The sequence below is a fragment of the Pipistrellus kuhlii genome, unplaced genomic scaffold (assembly GCF_014108245.1).
Source record: "Pipistrellus kuhlii isolate mPipKuh1 unplaced genomic scaffold, mPipKuh1.p scaffold_m20_p_10, whole genome shotgun sequence".
Classification (NCBI taxonomy): domain Eukaryota; kingdom Metazoa; phylum Chordata; class Mammalia; order Chiroptera; family Vespertilionidae; genus Pipistrellus; species Pipistrellus kuhlii.
Genome location: NW_023425405.1, coordinates 52,375,280 through 52,399,724, shown reverse-complemented (window position 1 = coordinate 52,399,724; position 24,445 = coordinate 52,375,280). Strand labels below are relative to the sequence as shown.

Sequence of the window (24,445 nt, the reverse complement as noted above, 5' to 3'; positions counted from 1 at the left end):
TAAAGAAGTAAGTGATTGTTGGAGTCTTGCTGGGAAATTATGATGACACCGAATTATTTCTCATATACTGCCTGAAGCATGATTGAAAACATTCCATAATAATTTAATTTAAAATATATATATTTTTATTGATTTAAGAAAGGAAAGGAGAAGAGGAGAGAAAAACATCAATGATGAGAAAGAACTGCAGATGGACTGCTAAGCCTGCAACCAGGGCATGTGCCCTGACCAGGGATTGAACCCTGACCTCCTGGCTCACAGACCAACGCCCACCAGCAAGCCACACAGGCTAGGCATAATTTAATTTTTTAATTCACACTTTTGTGCCCTATACCACCCTCCAAAAATCATATGCTTTCTTGTCCTGCTCACCTTAGGAATAATTTCCTCTGGGCTAGTGGTTCTTCAGCAGCAGCAGCAGCATCACCTGGGAACACGTCAGAAATGCATATTCTCAGTCCTGGCCCAGATCTATTGAATCTGAGATTCTGGGGTGTAGGGAGCAGCAATCTGTTTTGCCCACTCTTTTCAGTAATTCCAATTCATGCTACAATTTGAGAACTGCTGCTCTAGAAATTTTCCTTTAACCCCCTGTCCCAAACTGTGCTAAAAATCCTGTGGAAGACAGAGTATTTTGCATGAATATGTCTGTGAAGACATATTTGAAGAGAGAATCCAAAGAATCCATGGCCAGTTGATTGAAGATCAAGATTTTAATACCCATTAGACTGAATTAACACCCTTTAACCAAAAATAGAAAATTGATGGGTAGAAAATCGTTCCAACTCTCAAAGGTAAATAGAGACAGTACCAATGCATTCTGTAAAAAATAATATGGAAAAAAATAATGTGGAGCCTATGCTAAGAAATGATCAAATGATTCTTTAAAACTTAAAATTTCTACAGTACACAGCCATACTGCAAAAAAAATTTATCTGGAAACGTTTAAAGTTGGTGATGCTGCATGCTTGTCTCAACCATTTGGGGTGGGAATGGGAGATGGTAAATTAAGAAACATTATCAGTTTCCCAATTTCATATCACCGAAGTGGTTTTCAGAAATGCAGATCAGCAGCTGTGTCTGAGTTCTTATTTCATCATCAATCCTTTAACATCAGTCAATAATATAAATGTTTTAATATTTACAAGTCCATGAAGGTGAAATGTTGTTTAACTTGCATATCTTTGATTAGACATTAAAAATGTTTATTAGAAAATTTTCTTCCTTTATGAATTGTCTGTTTATGTCTTTTGTTTATTTTCCAATGAACTATAAATATTAATTGATTAGTAAAATGTCACATTACAAAGGAAATACATTGTAAAATGTCTTTCTCCACTTGTCAATTACCTTTTAATCTCCCTTATGATATTATATATGTGGTAGTATGATATTACATAATGTAATATTATGTATCTATTATATTTTATATATCATATAAATTATATTATATATGTTTCTTATATTTTTTAAATAGGCAACTTTATATAGTTGGTTGTTTCTCCTGTGTGTTTTTTTTCAATTATCTTTTTTTTTTTTGCTTAAATTTTTAAAATCTAAGATCAAGATATGTTTTACTGTATTTTATTTTAGTAGGCTTAAAGAAATTCTATAGAAGTTTTATACTATTTCATATCTATCTCTTTAATGCACTATGATTTAATTCAGTGCATGGTATGGGAAAAACTACAACTAGATTTTCTTTCTGAAAGAAATGGGTAGGGAGTTTTGGTCAAGATGGTGATATAGGTAAATAGAGTACAACTACATCAAAATTACTACTATTAATAATTTAAAGAATAACCATCATTAAGAATCACCTGAAATCTAGCTGAACAGAAGCCCTACATCCAAGGATATAAAAAAGAAGCCACATCAGAACTAATAGGAGGGGTGGAGATGCAGGGCAGGCTGGTTCCACATCCATGTAAGGTGAATAAGAATCAGGAGGGATATCTAGGACCCCAGTCCAGGGTCCCAGTGCCAGGAAGAGAAGTCCCCATAATTCTGGCTGTAAAAACCAGCAGGAATTGTAGTTAAGTGAGATGGAGGGTTGCTGAAGTCCCAGTTATTTCTCTTAAAGGCTTAGTGTGCATGGACATACTTCTATTTGCTTGCTTTGAGCTCCAGCACTGGGCCAACAGCTCAAAAGTCACTAAGGATATTCAAGGAGTAGTTGAAATGTCTGCTTTTGGAGTGAGGGCTGGAGGGCCAACTTTATCCCAGATAGAAGTACTGGCTGAGGCCATTATTCCTTGGCTGAGCCCTTCCCACACAGAGCCAGCAGACTTCTCCATATAAACATCCTCTCTTGGCTCATGATGTAGACTTTCCTAAAATCTTTCAAAGAAAAACCAACTGACCTTGGCGTACCCTGCAACTCTTTTTAAGTGGCCCAAGTCCTACCACTAGTGGGAGCCTACTTCAGTTTGCAGTTTGGCCTATGCAAAGCACCTCCAAGCCCAGCACAGGTAGCAACCATCCGCAGATCACTCTCATTTAACAAAGCTTCTTCTAAGAAAGTAACCCTGATAATAGGGCAAATGGGGGAAGAAAAGCCAGGGCCTTTTGGGTCAATGGGAGAGAAGGTAGGACAGCTCTGTCCCAGGGTTGGGCCTGCAGGGTTGAAGGTGGAAGATAATGAATAATCAAGCACTTGCAGGGATCTTGGCAATTTACCTTAGGAGAAGTAGAAGTTGCTCTTTCATAACATAGAAACTCAGAGATACATGAGGCAGGGTATGTGCAAAATGGCACCCATACTTAGTTCTGGCCCATTGTCTGGAGTATCATGGTTGCAGATTAGTGAGACAGAGGATGTTCTTCTTTATTAATATTGAAGATCCCTTCTTCTTCCTGATGGTAATGTCCACTAGAGAGTTTTACATAAGACTGGTGACTAAGGAAATCCTCCTGCCACCCAGGCCTCACTCCTTAGGCTCTGTGGTTATTAGGAAAGAGAGGGCAGTGCCAAGTCCTGAGGCTGGAAAAGGAATCAGGACACCGTGCTAAGGAGACTCTGCTTTACTTGGAGATCGCGAAGAACCACAGGAGCAGGGCACCATCAGGTGTGTATTGAGGTCCCACCAGGTGTCAAATCCTCCTGGAAGGGGGGCTTTCCACTCATGTCTGATAAATGGCTTAACTACTAAAAACAGGCCGGCTGAAAAAAAATGTATGTCCCTGAATTAAATAAAACAAGTTCGTTTCTCCTTTGAGTAGGAATGTGGACTGGGGTGGGCACAGCAAAGATCCACCCCAAAGGAGAATGAGCCCTCTGGAGAGCAGCAGGCCATCCTGTGGGTGGAGAGATAAGAAGTGGGGCAAAACTGTCAAAGGCTTTATCAGACCGGCCCAGCTTGAAGGCACTGGGAAAGTCTCCGTCTGAGCCTTGCTTGGCTCGGCTTCACTCTGCTCTGTGACTCTACCAACCAGCATGTGCCACGGAGGTTACAGGGTGGCAGTATTGGCTTATGACCGCCTGAATGAGCAGAAGATGGCTTCTAGAAGAAAAGACCTAGGGAAGGACCAGGGGTATGAAGGTCCTGTAAAGCTAGTCTGCTAAGAGCCTGGACCTGAACGGTAGCTGAGGGGATGGACAAGAGACTGCAGCTCTAAGAACTAGTCAGATAGGACTCAGGACACTGGTGAGCGGTGAGGACTGAAGGAGAAAAATGGGTCCAGGGGAATTCTAATACTTCTGACCCAGACAATTGGACTTTAAGCAGCAGAGCAAATTTTGAGAGAGGAGAATGAATTTCATTTAGATCACATGAACTTTATTCAATTGAGAAGTTTTAACTCCCTTATAACCAAGATAACTAATATTTATTACAAAAGCAAATATATCAAAGAATACTCTGAAATGCAATTAAATTCGTTTATTGAAGTAATAGAAACAGTGAGTAATACAGGTTGTTTCAGCATAATATAGGTGTCACACATTTCTCCTGGTAGTAGATAAACAGATGAACAGAAGCAACACAATAAAAGAATAATCTAGAATAATACATTCTATTACTGGGAGTCTCCCAGGAGATCAGCAAATTCAGCCCCAATAACAGATGAGGAAACTAATCACTAGAGAGGCTGTCATTCTCCACTCTACAAATTTTTAGGGCTTTCACCATGTACCAGGCACTTGCTGCTGAGCATATAAAAGCTAATAAACACGGTACCCATATGTAGGAGCTCCTAGCCAAGCTCCTGTGTGACAGAGTCCAGTAAGCAGGAAATTAGCACACAGCCTAAAGAAGCCCTGTGTGAACTGCATGCTTTCACTGCAAGGTGCATCCTATCCAGGCATGAGGGCAGTTCTCTGAAGGTCTGTGTGAGCTGACTTATGAGGATGAGCAGACGTCAGGGAGAATAAAAGAGAATGTATCCCAGGAAGGCCAAGGTGAGGGAAAGCATAGTGCATTTTGTTCATCAAAGGAATCAGAGTACAAGGGAATTCTAGTCCTGGAATGTGGAGACAATAGTCTCTGGACTCCCAGTTCAAGGCTATTTTTAGAGTACTACCTGTCTCTGTCGGTCTCCTGACAGTATTTGATAATTCGGCACAAGTATCAATACTCTTGCATAGAAAAAAGGAAGCATAAGTGGCTCATGCTTACCAGGGGTAGACATTAGGGTTTTTTAACTCTCTTGTTTAAAATGTCTCCTTAGAGGAATAATTACTTTGTATTATAACCTTTCATTTCTTTCCAAAATATTTATACTAATGGATTCATGCCATGAAGTCTTCAGTCCAGAAGGGACTTTAAGGGGTTATTTTTTCAGTAGTCTAGGGAGCATGGGGTGGGGAAGAGGGAGCCATCCCCTCCCTGGTGGAGGCAATAAAGGGGACATTATCTGTGGGCAACTTAAACATTAATAACAAACTGAACAAAATTGTTCTGCTGATTATTATGACCACATGCCAGGAACCTGGTGATTCTCAGGCAGTAATAAAGCATTCTTCGCTGCCGAGGCAAACTGCCCCTACTGATCGCCACTGCACTTCCTATACACCTGCACATGCAGAAAGCACAGAGCCGATAGGCACACCAAGTCCCCATGTTCATCTCTTCAGTTCCTATCACCGCATCGTCTCCATCCTAGCCAACATCATATGTACAAACAAACAAACAAAAAAACCCCACACCCATGTATTTCTCCAAGAAAGCGTCTTATCCCTCAAGCTCCAATAGGTTTTGCGCTAAGGCCGCCAGTGTCTGAGGCTGTGACTCCTGCGTTCACAGGCTTACCAGGAACAGTCCTCGCTCATCCTCTCCAGCCGGGCCGTCTGGCACGTGCTTGGGGGGGTAAACACTGAAGGGTCTTTGATACCCAGCTGTATGTCGAAAAACCGCGTGGACAATATCACACTGTAATTCTGGGTGAAGGTTTCCTGGACCGGGTAACAATCCTTGAGCGTATAAATGCCAATCCAAGTTTCATCTAGAAGAAAAAGGAAAGTTGACTTTTAATATAGAAGGCAGGCAAAGTGCTTGTATATTTTTGTTGTGGTAAATTAGACATAAAAATCTACCATTTCAACCATTTTTAAGTACAGTTCTGTGGCATTGAGCACATTCACATTGTTGTATTACCCCACCACCACCACCACCACCACCACCACCACTATCTCTGGTACTTGTTCATCTTCCCAATTGTAACTCTATGCCCACTAAATGCTAACTCCCCATTCCTCCTTCCCCTAGCTTCTGGCAACTACCATTTTTTTTCTGTCTCCATGAACTTGATTACTTGGCACCTTATATCAAGGGAATTATACAGTATTTGTCCTTTAGTGACTGCTTATTTCACTTAGCACAATGTTCACCCATGTTGTAGTGTCAGAATTTCCTTCCTTTTTAGGCTGAGTGATATCCCATTAGACAAATACACCACACTTTTTTTATCCATTCATCTTCTGATTGGCACTTGGGTCTGTTTCCACCTTCTGACAATTATGAATAATTCTGCTATAAGCATCAATGCTCAAATGTCTGAGTCATTTCTTTCAAGTCTTTGGGGTATATGATCAGAAGTAGAATTTTTGGGTCATATGGTAATTCTATGCTTATTGTTTTTGCAAACTACCATACTGTATTCCATAGCATAAAGGCCCATATTTCTGACACAGTCTTGGGCTAAGCATGTTGACAGCAGAAGAGAGAAGTGCTTCATATATGTGTCTAACAGCCGACACTAAAAATACTGGCAGTAAATCTGATCGCTGAAACTTTAGGAAGTGATATGGGGGAAGGGAAAGGAGACATCCAACTGTAATCTGTGCCATAGACAAACACCTTCCATGTTACTGGTCTGGGGAGGTTGGATAGGGGGGATCATCAAATGTCAGAGTCAAGGCTAAGTCCATGAGCGGTCATGTGGCAGAAAGGTACAAGTGGGGCCAGAAGGCTGAGGTGTTTCAAATATGATGTTTACATCCTGGTGCTACACAACGAGCAGAGTACATGGGGGCACTTCAGTGGGGGGGGGAATGGGGAGTGTAAACAATTTGATTACACTCTTAAATCTTCCTAACAACTGCCTTCCCTAGTGGACTTAAACATTTGCCCCAGGATCCTCTCTGAGATGCAGCCTGCCCGTGGCTTTTTGCACCCTTACATGATCTGGCTGACTTTCTGTCGGACCACTCCTGAACGGTGATCTGCTCCTGGGGCCCCCCTATGGAGTACTGGTCCTCAAAGGTGGCATTCTGAGGAATGTCAAGAGGGTCCCAGGGGTCTGCCAGGGTCATCTTGGAGCATTCCTTGGTGGCTTGTTCAATCTGAAACATCACTCCATCTTTATAGAGCAAAATATATTCAAATAATCTGGAAGACAGAGAAAAAGAGAAAGTCAAAACGTTAAGTGACAATTATCATGGTTTTTATCAGCACACGGGCCAAAAGATTTTGATATAAATTACTCTTAAAACAGAAAATAGTTTTGCTCTTAGGCAATCATTTACTTATTTCTAAACACTAGACATTCAAACAATCTGAATATAAAATAAAGTTCCGAGCTCAAAACTGAATATTCACTGGATAATTACTTATCAAGCACCATATGCCTAACTCTGTGCTTAGGACACAAACATGAAAAAGACCTGAGTCCGATGAACAGATATTTGTGACCTATCTTTTAGACACAGGGTCACAGGAGGGTTTGACCGTTGGCTTGGTTGAGCTCTCCTTACAGCACTAAGTCAGGGAATTACAGATACTGAATACAGAATGACAAGAACTTGCTGAGGATGGACCAGGCACTTCAGCCCCATTGTCTTGATTGTGAGTCAAGAGTAAAAGGTTTTGATGAGAATGGATGCCCCTCAAATACTCGGAGAAAGTTGATATGAATAGGGACAAAAGCTGGGGGGACCCCAACATGAATGGCTTCTCACACAGTTTGTCTCTCTGCCTCATCTCTCACACCCATGTGCACACCTATTCCCAGGCTAGGCCTGGAGTCAGGAGACCACCCCATGATCACTTTATACACTGTGTTGTCAACCATCCTGTGCCATTCCTTTCTTTAAAAAAATTCCTCAGCAGAAGATATGTTTTATTAATTTTTAGTGAGAGAGGAAGGCACAGAGAAAGAAAGAGAGAAGCCTTGATGTGAGAAGCATCTATCAGCTGCCTCCCTTACGTGCCCCCACTGGGGAGCAAACCTACCACCGAGGCATGTGCCCTGAGAGGGAACCAAACCCCCCACCATTTGGTGAATGGGAAGATGTTCAGCCACCCGGCCAGGGCCCTGTTTCATGCTTAAAGCTGGCAATCTTAGGTGAAGCCCACTTTCTTTGGTGTGTGTGTATGTGTGTGTGTGTGTGCGTGCATGTGTGTGTGCATTTTACTTTAAATAAATAAATGAATATATATATATATATATATATATATATATATATATATATATATATATTCTATTACAGTTGACATACAATATTCTGTTAGTTTTGGGTATACATCCCCATGATTATACATTATATGACTTACTAAGTAATCACCCTAGTAAACTTCATACCCATCTGATACCATACATAGTTAGAATATTATTGACTATATTCCCTCTGCTGTACTTTACATCTCCATGACTACTCTGTAACCACCATTCTGTACTTCTTAATCCCTTCACCCTTTTCACCCATCCCCCCAACCCCTTCCCATCTGGCAACCACCAAAATGTTCTCTGTATCTATGAGTCTGTTTCTGATCTGTTTATTTATTTATTTTGCTTTTTAGATTCCACATATAAGTGAGATCATATGCCCATTGAGTTTTTGTGCGTTTGGCAATCCAAAACCCAGGCCATGCTGCGAGTTGATGCAGAGTGAGGTTGCAGCCGTGACCTCAAAAAGTGACACTTGTAGCCAAAACCGGTTTGGCTCAGTGGATAGAGCATCGGCCTGCGGACTCAAGGGTCCCAGGTTCGATTCCGGTCAAGGGCATGTACCTTGGTTGCGGGCACATCCCCAGCAGGGGATGTGCAAGAGGCAGCTGATCGATGTTTCTCTTTCATCAATATTTCTAACTCTCTATCCCTCTCTCTTGCTCTCTGTAAAAAATCAATAAAAATGCCTGTTCGCCATCTCAAGTCTGAGGTTACACAGTATTTTCTTCAGGCAGAGGTATTACAAATGATCATTGTCTATGTGGTTAAAACAGTATTACTGTGAGGATTATGCTTCTTTTTTCTATGAGCTGGTATAGAAATATATACATGACCTCATTTCATATAGTTAGACATATCTATCCTGCTTATTACAGAAAACATTTGAAATGGCTTAAAAGGGTAAAACTCAATGACAGGCCTTTGGAAATGAGAGTGTATTGTACATAGACAGAAAAGGCACCGTTCACTTTATGCCATATTGCTAAAAAAAAAAAAAAAAAAAAAAAAAAAAAAAAAAAAAAAAAAAATGGAGTCAGCCCCTTATATGCACGCAGGATTCACACCAAACTGTAAGCCCTTTGGAGAAGTTTGGGGTTAGATTGGCACTGTTTCCTCATGCCACCGTTTTCTCATTAGGTCCCTGGCGCATGAAAGTCAAAACATTCATGGAAGGAATGCAAAAGCACCTCCGTGTTAGAGCATAGTCCATTCATTAACGTGGTAGTGGGGCTCGCTGGACCAGAGGTGGGCATCTGACGTAGGCAGGACAGTGGAATTGTAGCAGAAGTTCTGCCAGTCTCAGGATCTGTCATATGTAAACACAGAAGTCATAGGAGCCTGTTTTACAACATGTGGACTGAACAAGAGCAAAAAATGAAGCAGAGAAATGCATGAGCAAGCTGGGATTCCAAGAGCTGATCAGTCCCTATGTGTGTTTCTTTTCTGAGGCCCAGTGCCTGGAAAGTTATGATAAGTCTCCTTTGTTCTAGTAAACTTCCCTTTTTCTGTTTGGAACTCATTTCTAACATATTGTAGTTGAAGACTCCACTGTCCCAGGTAACAGCTGCCAGCAGAGCTGTTGTGAGAGAGGCAAAGGATGGGCCACTGTAGGACCAAGGGCACCAGTGGCTGGTCAGGCACCTGCCAGGGAAGGGAAGGAGACAGAAGGAGAAGTAGAGCCAACTTCACTGTTTTCGGGTCAGCTTTGCTTATACCAAAAAGTACAATTTAATTTTAAAATGAGAATTCTAGGCTTAAAATAATCATTACAAAATGTTAACATTTATTAATTCTGGGTGGTCTGAATACAGGTGTTTGTTATGAAGTTCTCTTTTGTTTTTCAAAATAAACATATTTTTAAGTGAGTTCATAGTGTGATATTGAGTTATGTCAACAGTCCCTTAAGTAAAACAGAAAATAATCATATGATGAGAAAAAAACAGAACTGTAACAATTTGCTTTGCAAAATACCATGTGCCTATATAGGCGAGTACTGCTCTTCACGAAGTTTTGGACAAGACTTTCCTGATGCTCTAGTGGCTTGTAGGTTTCTGTGAACATATGTAGAGTTAAGTTGTCAGATTCTCCATCGCAAATAGGATACAGGGCCTAGAATCTGACAGAGCCAGAAGGTCAAAACGCAGAGGTCAGCCAAGGTTGAAATGAATCACTGGCCTGGGATGCTGTGCGGATAATAACTGCAGACCCGAAGAACTGACCAACTTCAACAGAAACTAGATTCTGGGAGGTGAGAACAAAGCGAAGGAAGTTGTCAGGAACTGTACCCCTGGGGTGCAGTCAAGTAAGGTGAGGTGCTGGAATGGATTGGAGAACAAGGCAGGCGGACCAGCCCTGGGTCAACAACAGCATGTAAACTTCTCCTTGCTGGCCAGACACTAAGTCAATATGGCTCTGGGAGGCCCCACCACCGGGTGTCAGCTGTGAGCCAGGTCAGGCTGTCCGGGTCTGGCCCCCAGTCAGCAGGCCAAGCTCTCCACTGCAACCTTCGCCAAGGGTGCCAGTGTCCCATTTTGCTTTTGATAAAATCCTCTGGCTAACATTGACAAGTTCTATTGTTTCCTGAAAATTTCTTTTCCTGAGAAAACATGCTCTACCATTCCCATGTTTTCTAAAACACTAACGACCTGCAGTTCTTCATATTTTGAAAATAGGTCTGTAGCTTTTGTAAAACTGATTCATGTTTTTTTGTTTTGTTTTGTTTTTTTTAATATATTTTATTGATTTTTCACAGAGAGGAAGGAAGAGGGATAGAAAGCTAGAAAGGTCAATGAGAGAGAAACATCGACCAGCTGCCTCCTGCACACCCCCTACCAGGGATGTACTCTTGACTGGAATCGAACCAGGGACCTTTCAGTCGGCAGACAGACGCTCTATTCACTGAGCCAAACTGGTTTCGGCTGATTCATGTTTAATATAAAAATGTCAAACAATATAGACATGGAAAAGGAAATAAAAATTGTCCAAAAACCCTAACAGAAATGACTCTGGAAACATATGTTGAGTTTTTCATTTTAATTTTTAGTGTTAATTGTGGCAAAATACACATAACATAAAATTTATCACCATAACCATTTTTTTGTTGTTAATCCTCACCAGAGTATATTTTTTTCATTTTATTTATTTATTTATTTATTTATTTATTTATTTGAGAGGCTGTTTCCAAATCTTAGCTATTGTAAATTTTGCTGCTATGAACATAGGGGTGCATCTATCAGATTAGTGACTTTGAGCATGTTTTCATATGTCTCTTGACCTTTTGTATGTTGTCTTTTGAAAAGTATCTGTTTAGGTCCATTGCCCATTTTTTATTGGATTGTTTATTTTCCTTTTGTTAAGTTGTATGAATTCCCTGTAAATGTTGGAAATTAAACCCTTATTGGAGATAACATTGGCAAATATAATCTCCCATGCAGTGGGCTTTCTTGTTTTGTTGATGGATTCTTTTGCTGTTTAGAAGCTTTTTATTTTGATGCAGTCCCATTTGTTTATTGTATCTGTCTAATTTTCCCTACACCATTTACTGGAGAGCCTGGCTTGACTCCATTGTATGCTCTTGCCTCCTTTGTCAAATATTAATTAAGCATAGTCTAACCTGCATTTTAAATTTAACAATTTGTTCTTGATATACTTCCAAGTCAAATATAGCTCTAGGAAATTATTTTTCTCTAATTTATTATGAAACATTTTAAACATGCAGAAGAGTTGAGGGATTAATATAATAATTTCCTTAATATTTACCACCTAGATTCAACACAATTGTTACCTTTTGTCATATTTGTTATATTTATTTTCTAAATATTTCTCAAGAACAAGACCTTTCTGCCTCGTGATCACTATACCATTGTCACACCTAAGAAATTAAAATTTATTCCCTAATACCAGCTAATATGTGCTCATATTCAATTGTCTCCCAAAATATATTTCAAAACTGTTTTTTTTTTTATCAGAATCCTATCATCATTCAAGCATTATATTTGGTTGTTAGTTTCTTCTTTTTTAAAAAATCTGGAACAATCCAGCTATCCTTTTTCCTTTTAACATGGCATTGACTTTTTGAAGATTCTATGTTTGCGAATATTACATATTCAAGATTCCTTTGATAGGTTCTTCATGGTATCATTTAAGTAAACTAGACATGACATCTAAAGGCTAGATTAAATGTGTCATTGGTAAGGCTGTGCACTTCATGTTGCATCACATCAGAAGACAGGTGCTGTCCCACTCCACCAGTAATGCTACCAACTTTGATAACCAAGTTATTATGTGGTTATTCCAGACTTTAAGATGTTATATTATAAAATTGTATACCTGAACATTATGTAATGTTATTAACCAATGTTACCATAATAAATTGAATTTTTAAAGTTATATTATAAAAAATTTAGTGGGGAAATAAAAACGAATAAGAGGAGAGCCTTTGTCCTGTCCCACTTCCTTCATTTTGTGAATTTGAACGTAGTTGGGTAAGGACATATGGAGTGGAGGCAGCCACCTTTAAGTAATGAGGCAACAGGTCAGTATGCTCTTGCCACTAAGAGCCAACATTCTAAGAATGGCATAGTAGATGGATGGAGAAGAACCTGTGGCCTGAATTAAACTGTTGAGTCAAGCCTAAAAAACATGTATTACCAGAATTTTGTACAAACCAAACATTCTCATAGTTAAGCCTTTAATAGTCAGCTTTACTGCAGCTGAAAGCATCTTAAATAAAATAAGAAAAAAACCACTTCTTTACAAGGTATTACTTATTGGGTTCCTTGCAATAAATCTACAAATCTATGGGAGTCTCTCTTCCAGAAAAAGCAGGGCCCAAGAATTTGGCAAGTCCTCAAACCCAAAATACCAGAGCCTGACCTGGGCACAAATGACCCTGAACAGCTACTGCCTTTACAGCCAAGAGGCAATTGTTTTTTCTGTCCTGAATTAGGGTTGTCAGGAAAAATAAGCGAACAACAACCAAAAAAAGAAGCAACAGTCTAAGGACAGGAAAATTCAGCTCACTGACATGTTATTAGCTTTTTCCTTTCTTTCTTTCCTTCTCTGTTTCTTTCTTTTTTAAATAAGAGACTATATGAGGCTCAGAGCATAACTTAAGAGTAAATAATTATGCCAGGATTCAACACAAGGTCTTTCTCCAACAAGACTCATTCTAATTCACAACACCATGCTTCTTCCCTCCTTCCATAGGGGGAAGGACTGATTCTTCCAATCCATGTGGAACTTCTTAGCTCTCTAAGGTATATTAAATTACAGAAGAGGGAGTTGTCAAATATTCGATCGTGATTACAAAAGAACTTTGGCTTTTATGAAAGAAATTGGACAAACTTCGGATTTGTTTAATATGCACTGTAATAGATTAGTAATGCATGCCGGTTCTCTGACTCTTAAAAGGAAGAATTGAGCTCCGGCCACTTGCCATTCTGGCGTAAACCAAGGCTGAGTTACACCCTAAAGTAATTACCAAACATAAAAGAAAAACACTATATTGAAATTGTTGTGTTAGACACAAACTCATTATGCAGGCTGATGCCAACCACATACAACAAAAGGAAAATAAAACTACTTGAGAATGCAGCCCTAGGAAAAGTAAAATCAAAGAGTGATTATGTGAGGAATTTAAGAAGCTGTAAGGTGATGGGTCGCCACCACTTGGATTCTAGTTCAAAAGAGGAAAACAGTGCTCAAGAAATTGAAAATATTATTTTCTAAAAATGTATCTGGATGAATACTGGCAAGGTGTAAGCATAGATTCTTTCATCTGTTGGGAAATAAATAAAAAAAATCCTCATGAGACAATAGTTCAACATGACCTTTTTCCCCCCACTAACAGAGCAACCTCATTAGTATTGAGATATCCCTGTTGCCCTGGTACACAGTGATTTCTAGAACTACATACCAGCGGGTATTAAAGAGGTTGGGAGGGTACAAGAACACAAGAACAGTCATGTTCATACAGTCAGCGCTATGCTTTTCAGTAGAAATATATAGGTTCCCTCCATGTAGGAATATAACCACACAGACACACCCTTCCAGCTAACAGTTAATGAAACTAAAATATAAATCTTATTTTTTATATTCAGTTTTTTTATATTTTTTATATTCAGGGACTTGGGTTATTGTTGCATTTAAGAAAAGGAATAATGTATGGCCACAAGGATAGCTTTCTAAGGAAAAACATGATTATCAAAATAGAAAATGCAAAGGAGGCAGTATAGAGCACATTTGGCTATGGGGAATAAAAACAGAAGCAGTAAATTTAAAGGTATTATCCCAGAATTAAGGGGGAAAGCATAAAGTGATGAAAGGCTAATAAAAGTGTAAGAAATTTTGGGGACAGATCTAAGAGAACCAATACATGTGAGTAGAGAGATATTCTACATGGGATAAAGAAAGGAAACAGTGTATTACCGTATTTTTCGGACCATAAGACGCTCCGGACCATAAGACGCACCAGTTTTTAGAGAAGGGAAATGAAGAAAAAAAGATTCTGAAACAAATAGTATCCTAAAATATTTTATATGCATTAAAACCCAACATCACAGTCATAAACACATGTAATCAACCCTGTAAAGTAAACAGCAGCATTTAGAACCATTTTAGAGCCGGGCAAGTAAAAAAACTTTTTTTTTTAAGTATATGTGTAGGCTATATTTGGACCATAAGACGCAGGGACTTTTTCCCCCCACTTCTGGGGGAGAAAAAGTGCGTCTTATGGTCCGAAAAATACGGTAAATCTCCAGAAATAGTAGGTAAAATTTCCCTAGAGCTAGACATAACCTGGAGACGTTAGGGCCGAGCCCTGGGGAATTCTACTATTAATGGTCTGAGAGAAGAGGAGGAAAAAGAAAGGAGACTGAGAAGGAGAAGAAATAAGGTGGGAGAGGAAACCAGAAGAATGTAGTATCCTAAAATCCACATGAAGAAAGTATATCAAGATGGAAGAAATGGTCAACAATAAAACAAGGACTGATAAAATATCAGTTGATTAGTAATATGGAGCACAGCAGTTTCAGTAGAGATGGTGAAAGTTTGATTGAAGGGAGTTCAAGAGAGCATGAGAGGAAAGAAATTAAAATTAGCCTAAGATTTGCTTTCAATATAAGGGGAGAATGGGGTTCCAGCTGGTACCATAGAATCAAGAGAGGGGAAAAATTTTTTTAAAGATGGGTAAAATAAATTATAAAGGGGGAATAGAAGATTTTTACTGGAATTGGGGAAATATAAGACTATTACATTTATTCCAGGAAAAACAAACCACTGATTGGTGGAATATTTTCAGATCTTTGGGCACTTTGCCTCTGACCATCATCTTTGAGATCAGAATCGGGAAGAAAGAGTTCAAAGTTAATGGAAAGAAGTAAATATGTTTTCAGAGCAGTATGGTGACTACTTCTGGCTTTTATTTATGTTAGTCTTACTTACACTGGCCAGTTCCTTTACTTTCCTGGGCTTATCTTCTTTGAAACTTCTTGTTCTTCACTGTCACATTTCAACAACAGACCCATAGAATTAAGACTCTGAAAGCAAACTTTATGTGCTTCCAAGAATATCTTATTCTTAAAGAAAAATTCAGTATTTCAAGTCAGTATAGTTTATTTTTCAAGGAACAAAAGGCCACAAACAGTCTGGCCTAATGAAAGGAAAGGCTGTCTCTCGCCATCAGGGATCTAGAGGAGGAAGTCAAGTCTAAAAAAGTCATTCTCTTGCCGGCCAGCATTACTCAGTTGTTGAGCCTCAATCTATGAGCCAGAAGGTCATGCTTCGATTTAAGTTATCAGGGCTCATGCCCAGGTTGTGGGCTCAATTCCCAGTGTGAGGCAATGCAGGAGGCAACCAATCAAGGGTTTTATTTCATCATTGATATTTTTGTCTCTTTCCCTTCCTCTCTGAAATCAATAAAAATATTTTTAAATAAGTAAGTAAATAAATAAATAAATAAATAAATAAAAGAGTCATTCTCCTGAATCGCTAAAAATCGTGATTTCATAAAATGAAAACCCAATCTATGCAAACCTAGGTTTATGATCAAATAATTTTTTTCACAGATCAAGAAAAATATTGCAAAAAGGTATATGGAACCAAAAAGACCCAAATAGCCCCAGCAATTTTGAGAAAAAAGAATAAAATTAGAGGTATCAATACTACTTGATATCAGACTATACTAGTGCAAGGCCATTGTAATTAAAACAGCCTGATATTGGCATAAGAACCAGCACATAGATCAATGAAACAGAACAGAAAGAGAGATAAACCCATGCCTTAATGGTCAATTAATAATGAATTATGAGGCAAGAGCAAATTATACAGTCTCTTCAATAAACAGCGTTGGGAAAATTGGACAGTACATGCAAAAAAAAAAAAAAAAAAAGAAAGAAACTGGATCACCAACTTACACCATACACAAGATTAAAATCAATGTGTCGAGAAAATTTTTTGAATCTATTTCAAATTCATTGTATGATGATATAAACAGAAATTAGCCTCATATAATAAAAGCATGCTTTTATGGTATAATTTAAACTTATCTGTACCTAACTTAAGAAAGAAGACCTAAATATTTAGTATCAACATTGCAGGTATCATTAAATTAAAAGATGGAAAACACTGATGTTTTGAGAAGTTAAGGACCTTGTTGTGATGAAGTCAAGATCAGAAGCAAGGTTTACTATCCCATAACTGTCTAAATGAATGCCCATCCTCTCCCCACTACACTAGGTGGGTTTTTTTAGGGGGAAAAAATAGGTAAAAGACATTAAAATCCACCCTAGCCCTTTTAGGTCCGTGGATAGAGCCTCTGCTTTCGGACCAAAGGGTCCCTGGTTTGATTCCGGTCAAAGGCACATGCTTTGGTTGCAGGCTTCTCCCCTGCCCAGGCCTGGCTCAAGGTATGTACAGGAGGCAACCAATCAAAGTGTTTTTCTCACATAGATGTTTCTCTCTGTCTTTCCCTCTTTCTTCCACTCTCCCTAAACAGATAGGATTGATTTTTTGTTTGTTTTTAATTTTTCTATTACAGTTGGCATTCAATATTATATTAGTTTCAGTTGTATAGCACAGTGATTCAACATTTATATAACTTATGAAGTAAATGAGTCTACTACCCTCACCATACATAATTACTACAATATTATTGATTATATTTCCTATACTGTACTTTACATTTCCATGACTATTCTGAAACTACTGTACCAATTTGCACTTCTTAATCTCTTTACCTTTTTTATCCAGCCCCCAAATCCCTTTCTCTCTGGCAACCATTAAAATGTTCCCTGTATCTATGAGTTTGTTTCTGTTTGTTCATTTATTTTGGTTTTTAGATTCCACATGTAAGTGAAGTCATAGGCATTTGTCTTCCTCAGTCTGACTTATTTCACTTCACACAGTACCTTCTACGTCCATCCATGTTGATGCAGATGGTAAGACTTTAGTCTTTTTTATAGCAGAGCAATATTCTATTGTATTATGCACCACTTCTTTTTTATCCACCATTCGGTTGATGGGTACTTGGGCTGCTTCCATATTTTGGCTATTATAAATAATGCTGCAATGAACATAGGGGTGCATATATCTTTTTAAAAAATGGTGTTTTGGATTTCTTCAGATAAATACCCAGAAGAGAGATTGCTAGGTCATATGGTAGTTCTATTTTTAATTTTTTGAGGAGTCTTCTTACTGTTTTCCATAGTGGCTGCACCAATTTGCAATCCCACCAAAAGAACACAAGGGCTTCCTTTTTTCCACATCCTTGATAACACCTATTTTTTGTTGATTTATTGATGATAGCCATTCTGACAGATGTGAGGTGACATATCATTGTGGTTTTACTTTGCAGCTGTCTGATTATTAGTGATATTGAGCATCTTTTCATATGACTACTGGCCATTTCTATGTCCTCTTTGGAGAAATGTCTGTTCAGCTCTTCCCATTTTACTATTAGTTGTTGAATAGTCTTCTAAGATAGTATCCCTCACTTATTAATTCATATTATCTTGATGTTTCTCTGCTCACTCTACATGAATAGCTTCATCAATTTGTAACACTCTAAACTGTAGGGGTGTCGAACTCAATCAGAGAAGGGGCCAAAATCTAAAATCCAGCCTAAATCGCAGGCCGAATGGTTTACTGAACAGTCATAAACTGTCATTGTGATGGAAACGCAGCGGAGTGCAGTGATGACAGCGCGGTGCGGGCCACATTGCAAGGCCTGGCGGGACGGATTTGGCCCGCGGGCCTTGTGTTTGACACATGTGCTCTAAAGCACCATTTTATAAGCGGGAACAGTAAGTTATGGGTAACCAAATAAATTCTACATTGTTCCTTCCATAAAGTTCAACATGTTGACTGATTATGAAAATAACCTTCTTGCTTTTTTTCAGTCTTTAAATATAATACTTATGAGTTTAATCAAGGAGTCAGAAGAGACAGAATAAAAAAAAATAACAAAATAGTATTAAATACTAACATTACCCATTTTCTGCTAAGTTTTGTCTTATCTGAAGCTTGTAAAGTTGTTTAATCTTTTCCACCCTCTCAGGGTAAAGAGAGCCTGGAAAATCCTAGTCACTCAATAGTAACTGTCAATAGTATTTTCCATAACTATCTGAATGCAAAATAAAAATCTTAAGAAGTTGATCCAATTCTAAAACTTACTTCTCAACTTACTAATAAATATGAAGAGACAACCCATCCATATTTTCTTCAAATAACATCTGGTTTCTTGGCCAGACTGCTAATACATGAAAAAGTTCCTGAGTTTGTTCCAAACAATCTACATTTAAAAAGCTTGAAAATGTATTTATGCACTAAACACTCTTTTCTACAACCTACACAGGGCCAGAGATGGGGCTGTGAGATAGAACCCTGCCAAGAAATTAGAAAGAGGGGGAATAAATTATCTTCTAAAAGTTAAACTGTAAAACCAACACTTGATGGGTTAGGACAGGAAATAAGAAATCACCACATGGAACAAAAAGCTTCCAGGCCAGCAAGATTTGGCTGTGACCCCACTGAAGATACAGCACACACACATAAAGACCATATCCGTCATTCATGTAGTTACAGAGGAAAAAAGGTTGCTATGACAGACCTGAGTAAGACCTGCCAAGGCTCTGTGCAGATGGGGGGAATCTGGACTAGCAATGAACCAGCGACAAAGCATCTCTATAGCGAAATTGAATGCACCACTTTATCTTAGCCTGATTACTCCGAGCTGGCTGGTGTTATTCATGATGGAAAGCTCTATATTGAGCTTACAGCCTAGCCTAGAGCAGGCAATCATTAGATTCAATGAGTTTGTTCCAATTCTTTGCTCACAATCTCCTGATTATAATTTGGCTCCCACACAGTTCTGCTTAAAGGAAGAGAATTCTCAAGTCTTGTGGATTTGAGAATCCTGGCCCCGATGCCGGCTACAGCACTCATTGAAATATACAGTTCAGCATTTGGGCTTGCTTAATCAACTCAGCTCTGAAAGGAAGGGCCCTGGAGTGCCCTGAGGGATCAGGTTTCTGAGCCCACTAGGCTGGCAGTGAGTCTCTGGGCCATGGTTAATTCACCAGGGTGGTGATGATAATGGTGGTGACAGGGACAGCACGGCCATGTGCTGAGCAACCTCTGTGTCAGACACTGCATTATGTGCTTTACACACTTGAACTCTTAATCCCACAATAATCCAACAAATTTGGCATTATTAGTATTTACATTTTGTAAATGAAGAGCCTAAGACTAAGAAAGCTTTAGTAACTTACCCAGAAACCCACATTAGGAATCTCGATTCAAACCCAGAGTTGTCTGACTCTAAAGCTTAATCTCTTAAAATTTTAAAATATGATTTCAGAGCAAATCTTACCCTTCTCTGGGCCACTCTCTTCTCTGCTTCTACAATTCATCTTCAATATGACTATTCATTACTCTGTACCAGCCTTCACATCAATGCACATGAAGAGTAGCAAGCAATCTTAACCAGAGTGCAGAAGGTCAAACCCCATCTCAGTGAACAGCATCACCATTCCATGCCATCATATGGTTACCTTCAGAAGCCAAATGATGCTTCCTCCTCCATCACCACCGTAGCCACACACTGTCTAATTATTTGCATGTCCTCCAATAAACCTCATTAATACTTCCCTTACTGTGTCCACTTCTCACTGTCACTGTTGCCAATACTTGTCTTTCACCTGGACCTCTACAAAACTCTCCTAGGGCATGTTCTTGCTTTTACTCTTGCTCTCCTTCATTCTCAACCTTTGCATCTAATGATCTCAATATTATCCAACATGCCATCCCACTGTTTAAAAATCATTCAGTGGACCCTCAACCTTTCATCATACTCTGTGCTTCAGTCCTAATAATGATTGGCCTGCAGTCCTTGGAATATGCTCAGTCATGTCTGCTCAGGCATGGCACACAAGCTGGACCTGGAATACACTCACTGGCATCCCCCTGACCATTGTTCCCTCCATACCTGCTCTGGTCAGCTTATACTGGGCCTTTGGAACTCACTCCTATTTCACCTTCTCCAGGACACCTGGGCTAGGTGCCCATCTGAGGCACTCTCATCATGCAAATCATCCCTCCTCTCCTTGTATGGAAATTCTTTATTTGTGTGACGCGACACACAAATGACCTCCCTGAAGCCTGTTTACACACACACACAAACACAAATGCATGTATATTAAGTGAATAAATGAAAAACAAATGTGTATCGCAGGTGTAAAAATCCAACCCTGCTTCCTCAAGTTCAGTTGAGTGATCTTAAGAAAGGTATTTTGTCTCCTTAGACCTCAGCTTCTCCATCTGTAAAATAAGTATCATAAATCCTACATTGTCAAGGTCTTGAGAGATTCAAACCAAACCATACAATATATGGAAAGTCCTTAGCACCAAGCTTGGTATATAGGACTTTCCATCTGCCGGTTGTTGCTGTTATTATTATTACTATGTCCTTGGAGACCTAACCGAAAACATTCGTGTTCTGGAAAGACCTCACAGCTCTATTCCCAGGCCCTTCAATGACTCGGCCACTCCAGGCCTTCTAGCACTTACGTTTTACATTGTATAATGCATTATTTTGCACTCTTGAATGCACTGCTTTGAAAGGATCCCATACTTTTTCCACGATGCCTAGTACTCAACAAAAGCTTTTAGGTGAAATGGCGTCAAGATTTGCTACAGATTGTATTCTCCGCTGGTGCCTTAGCCCATGGACAGTCACATGGCACCTCCTGATGATGCCAATGCTGCACAGAAAAGCTAGCATAACCCTGAGAGGAACACACAGGGAAAAGGAAAGGCTTTGGAATTGACAGGTGGTGATCCCAAAATAGAAACCACTCGTTAAAGGGGTCATAAATAAGACAAGGTCTTGGGAAGGGGATGTCCTTTATCACCACAGATATGGCAAGGTGAATTACTATAGACCAGTGGTTTAAAAGAAATGATGCCACAGCCCTTCCATGGAATTGTGCAGCCATTAAAAATAGATAAGGGGCCAACTAATAATGTGGCAAATAAAAACACATAAGACCTCATGTTATATAATATAAAAAACATACAGGTAATACATGTTTTTTATCACAGGGTGTAAACTTTGCTTTAAAAAAATGTAAGCGAATAAACCAAAATGTTAATATTTGTAACAGGGTGATGAATCCCCGGGTATTGTTTTTCTTCCGTCAATTCCCCACACTGTTTGTAGGGTCATACCCTTTAAAATGCAAAGACTCTCGCTGGCCAGGCGGCTCAGTTAGCTGGAGCATCGTCCTGTACATCGAAAGGTTATAGTTGGATTCTGGGTCAGAGCACAGACCCGGATTGCAGGTGCAAACCTGGGTCACGGTGCATAGGGGAAGCGATTGATCCATGGATGTTTCTCTCTCTCCCTTCTTCTCTCTCAAAAATAATAACAATAAATAAGTAATCAATAAAAACATATTCTCAGGTGGGGATTATAAAAAAATGTCAAGACTTATTCTTTAAAAATATACGTTCTGGGTGTCTCCCTCACAGATAGCTCTGGGAAGAAATTAGGCAGAAGGCATGCTCTCTAGGCTGCGGAGGGCTCCAGAGCCTGGGGCCTGCCAGGTGGTATGATCTGGCTCCTGCCAGGCTCCCTTTTCACCGGGCACCGCCCCCCTGGGTCTCATGTAGTGCCCTCCAGCAGGCAGCCCTAGGCGGACCCAGTCCTCCACCCAACCCCCATGGGAGCTGTCCTCCTTGCAAAGTTTCTGTTTGGGAGGAAGGAGGCGCTGTGAGCAGCTGGAAATCCAGCTTCAGTGAGCAGCCCCCGAAGCCTGACCCCATCGGGCCGCCCACCCCGCCCGCCTGCTTACCTCTTGCAGGGGATGAGCGCCTTCCTCTCGTCCAGCACCCGCACGCGCTGCTGGAGGCCGTCGTAGGAGAGCAGGGCGCGGCTGTTGCGCCCGCTGCTCTGCCGGTACAGCACCTGGCGCCCTTCCCACTGCTGCGGCGCCTGGCAAGGCCGCGGCGTCCCCGGAGACCCCCAGGGATCCGCCCGCAGCGCCCCCGCCCCGGGGCCGCCCAGGCCGCCCAGGACCCAGACCCACAGGCCGCCCAGCAGCCAGGCGCCCAGGGCGCCCCCGGCCCCGCGTAGGGCAGCGCGCCCTGACATCTCGGCCCACCAGGCTCAGCAACCCGCGAGCGGCAGCAACTGGCCCTCTGCGCTGTGCCCAAGTATCTGTCCTCCTGTCCAAGTTGCTGTTTGTCCCTGTCACGGCCGCTGGGGCTGTGGAGATGGAGATGCTGGAGGGCGGGAGTCGGACCCGGGGCGGGAAGGCTCCTGTGAATCGCGCGCAGGAGCTGTTTCTGCCCAGGCCTGTCGCTGCCCTTGGATTTCACTTGCTCTCTGCTGCCAACAGGAAATGCAGTGGCAGCGGTGCCACTAGCACCCTGAAGGGCGTCCAAGTTTTAAACGTGGAGGGGTGGAGGGCACGGTGTAAACGAATATGTTTCTGCATTAATGCAACTGTTCAGCAAGGTACCGCCACACTGGGGGACAAAGTCAAGGTCAGGAACTCGGTAGTGCTGCCCTTGTTCTGCCCACAGGCCTGGCTCCTTTCGCTAAAACTGCCATCTCTTTCCTCCAAATGAGAAGTGGAAAGGAGGGTCCCTTGCTGAGACCTTAGGGAGCTCAGTCAGGTCCCTGTGGAGAACAGGCAGGGCAAGGCAGAAGGTGGGAAGGAGGAGGAAGATGCTGAAATAGCCCAGACAAGAGAAGCTGTCAGAGGTGAAGTGGTGATGGTGGGAGTGCAGAGGGTGGGACAGAGTTGGGAACCACGGAGACGTATTTAGACTCAGAGAGGGTTCTGGTTTGGGCCACTGGGGATTCGAATAGTGCTGAGCTAGAAAAGGTACGTTCAGTCAGAATTGGCTGCTTTTGAGGTGACTGTGGGATAGACAGGTGGAAACAGCCCAGCGACAGTTGAATAAGCACTTCCGGGGACCAGCCAGGGGAGAGGTCTGGATGGTGAACCCTTGGCTTCTAGGTAGTCACTGACGCCAAAGAGTACATCAGTGGTTCTCCACCCAGAGGGGCCTTGCCCCTCCCCCAGAGGGCAGTTGGCAGCATCTGGAGAGGTTTAGATGGTCAGTCACAGTGGGTGGGGCTCTATAGCAGTGGTTCTCAACCTGTGGATCGAGACCCACAGGTTGAGAACCACTAGCAGGGTTGCCTAGACCATCGAAAAGCACAGATATTTTACATTACGATTCATAACAGTAGCAAAATTGCAGTGATGAAGTAGCAGCGAAAATAATGTTATGGTTGAGGATCACCACAACATGAGAAGCTGTATTAAAGGGTCAAGGCAGTAGAAAGCTTGAGAACCACTGCCCTAAATGGAACCTAACTCCTGAGGGAAATCCTGAAATGCATTTGTCTCGTTTATCCTTTAAACTTATGTGTTTAATTCATGTACCCACCCCCCAATAAGATAATGCATTTAAAGCACTTGGCACCCTGCCTAGCCCATTGCAAATGCTCAATAAATGTCTGTTGTGCTTTTTGCTCCTTGGGTATTTTAAGTCCTCGGTCCTGACCAGTCAAAACTATGCTTATTTGGTGTTTCTAAGTTTTGGAGAGAAAAATCTGTCTGCCTTAAGTTCAGATTTCCAGTGAAATTATGTATTTTAACATTAACATTCAGAGAACATGTTTGCATTTCTAATGTTGAAAAAAAAAACAAAAAACCACACACACACACACATACGAGCAAACTTACAGCCTGAAGATCTATGTACCCTTGCAGCAAAATGCCAACCTTTTCTGTGGATAGCTGAGCCAGCAGTTTATTTTACTACCTTTTCTTAAGAATAAGATAAAAGAGAAAACAAAACATACATACTTGCTTTTCATAGTACATAGCTTCTTACTCAACTTAAACAGTTTCCAAACACATCAAACATCAAGATTTTAGGTTGCTGGACTAGAATCACTTGGCATGCAGTGGGGGAGGGAGAGGGCATGGAAGGGGAGGAGGGCAGGGTGGGAGGGATCTATCAGACTGCGGTGTCCATAATT

General features: G+C 40.8%; 1 protein-coding gene across 1 annotated transcript; it reads right to left on the bottom strand.

Moving 5' to 3' along the window:
• Nucleotides 1-3,866: 3,866 nt before the first annotated feature.
• On the bottom strand, nucleotides 3,867-22,780 carry EPDR1 (ependymin related 1). The gene is made up of 3 exons (XM_036429791.2): nucleotides 22,239-22,780; nucleotides 6,619-6,827; nucleotides 3,867-5,442 (listed from the first exon to the last, which is right to left on the bottom strand). Exons 1-3 carry the CDS (start codon nucleotides 22,535-22,537, stop codon nucleotides 5,246-5,248), a joined length of 705 nt encoding a protein of 234 aa, XP_036285684.1. The 5' UTR covers nucleotides 22,538-22,780; the 3' UTR covers nucleotides 3,867-5,245.
• Nucleotides 22,781-24,445: the final 1,665 nt, after the last annotated feature.

Coding starts and splice junctions, on each gene's coding strand:
- EPDR1 (XM_036429791.2), bottom strand. CDS start 22,537: ATGTCAGGGCGCGCTGCCCTACGCGGGGCCGGGGGCGCCCTGGGCGCC. Junction 6,828..22,238: donor GCGCTCATCCCCTGCAAGAG/GTAAGCAGGCGG, acceptor TCTGTCTTCCAG/ATTATTTGAATATATTTTGC. Junction 5,443..6,618: donor CAGAAAGTCAGCCAGATCAT/GTAAGGGTGCAA, acceptor TTTTTCTTCTAG/ATGAAACTTGGATTGGCATT.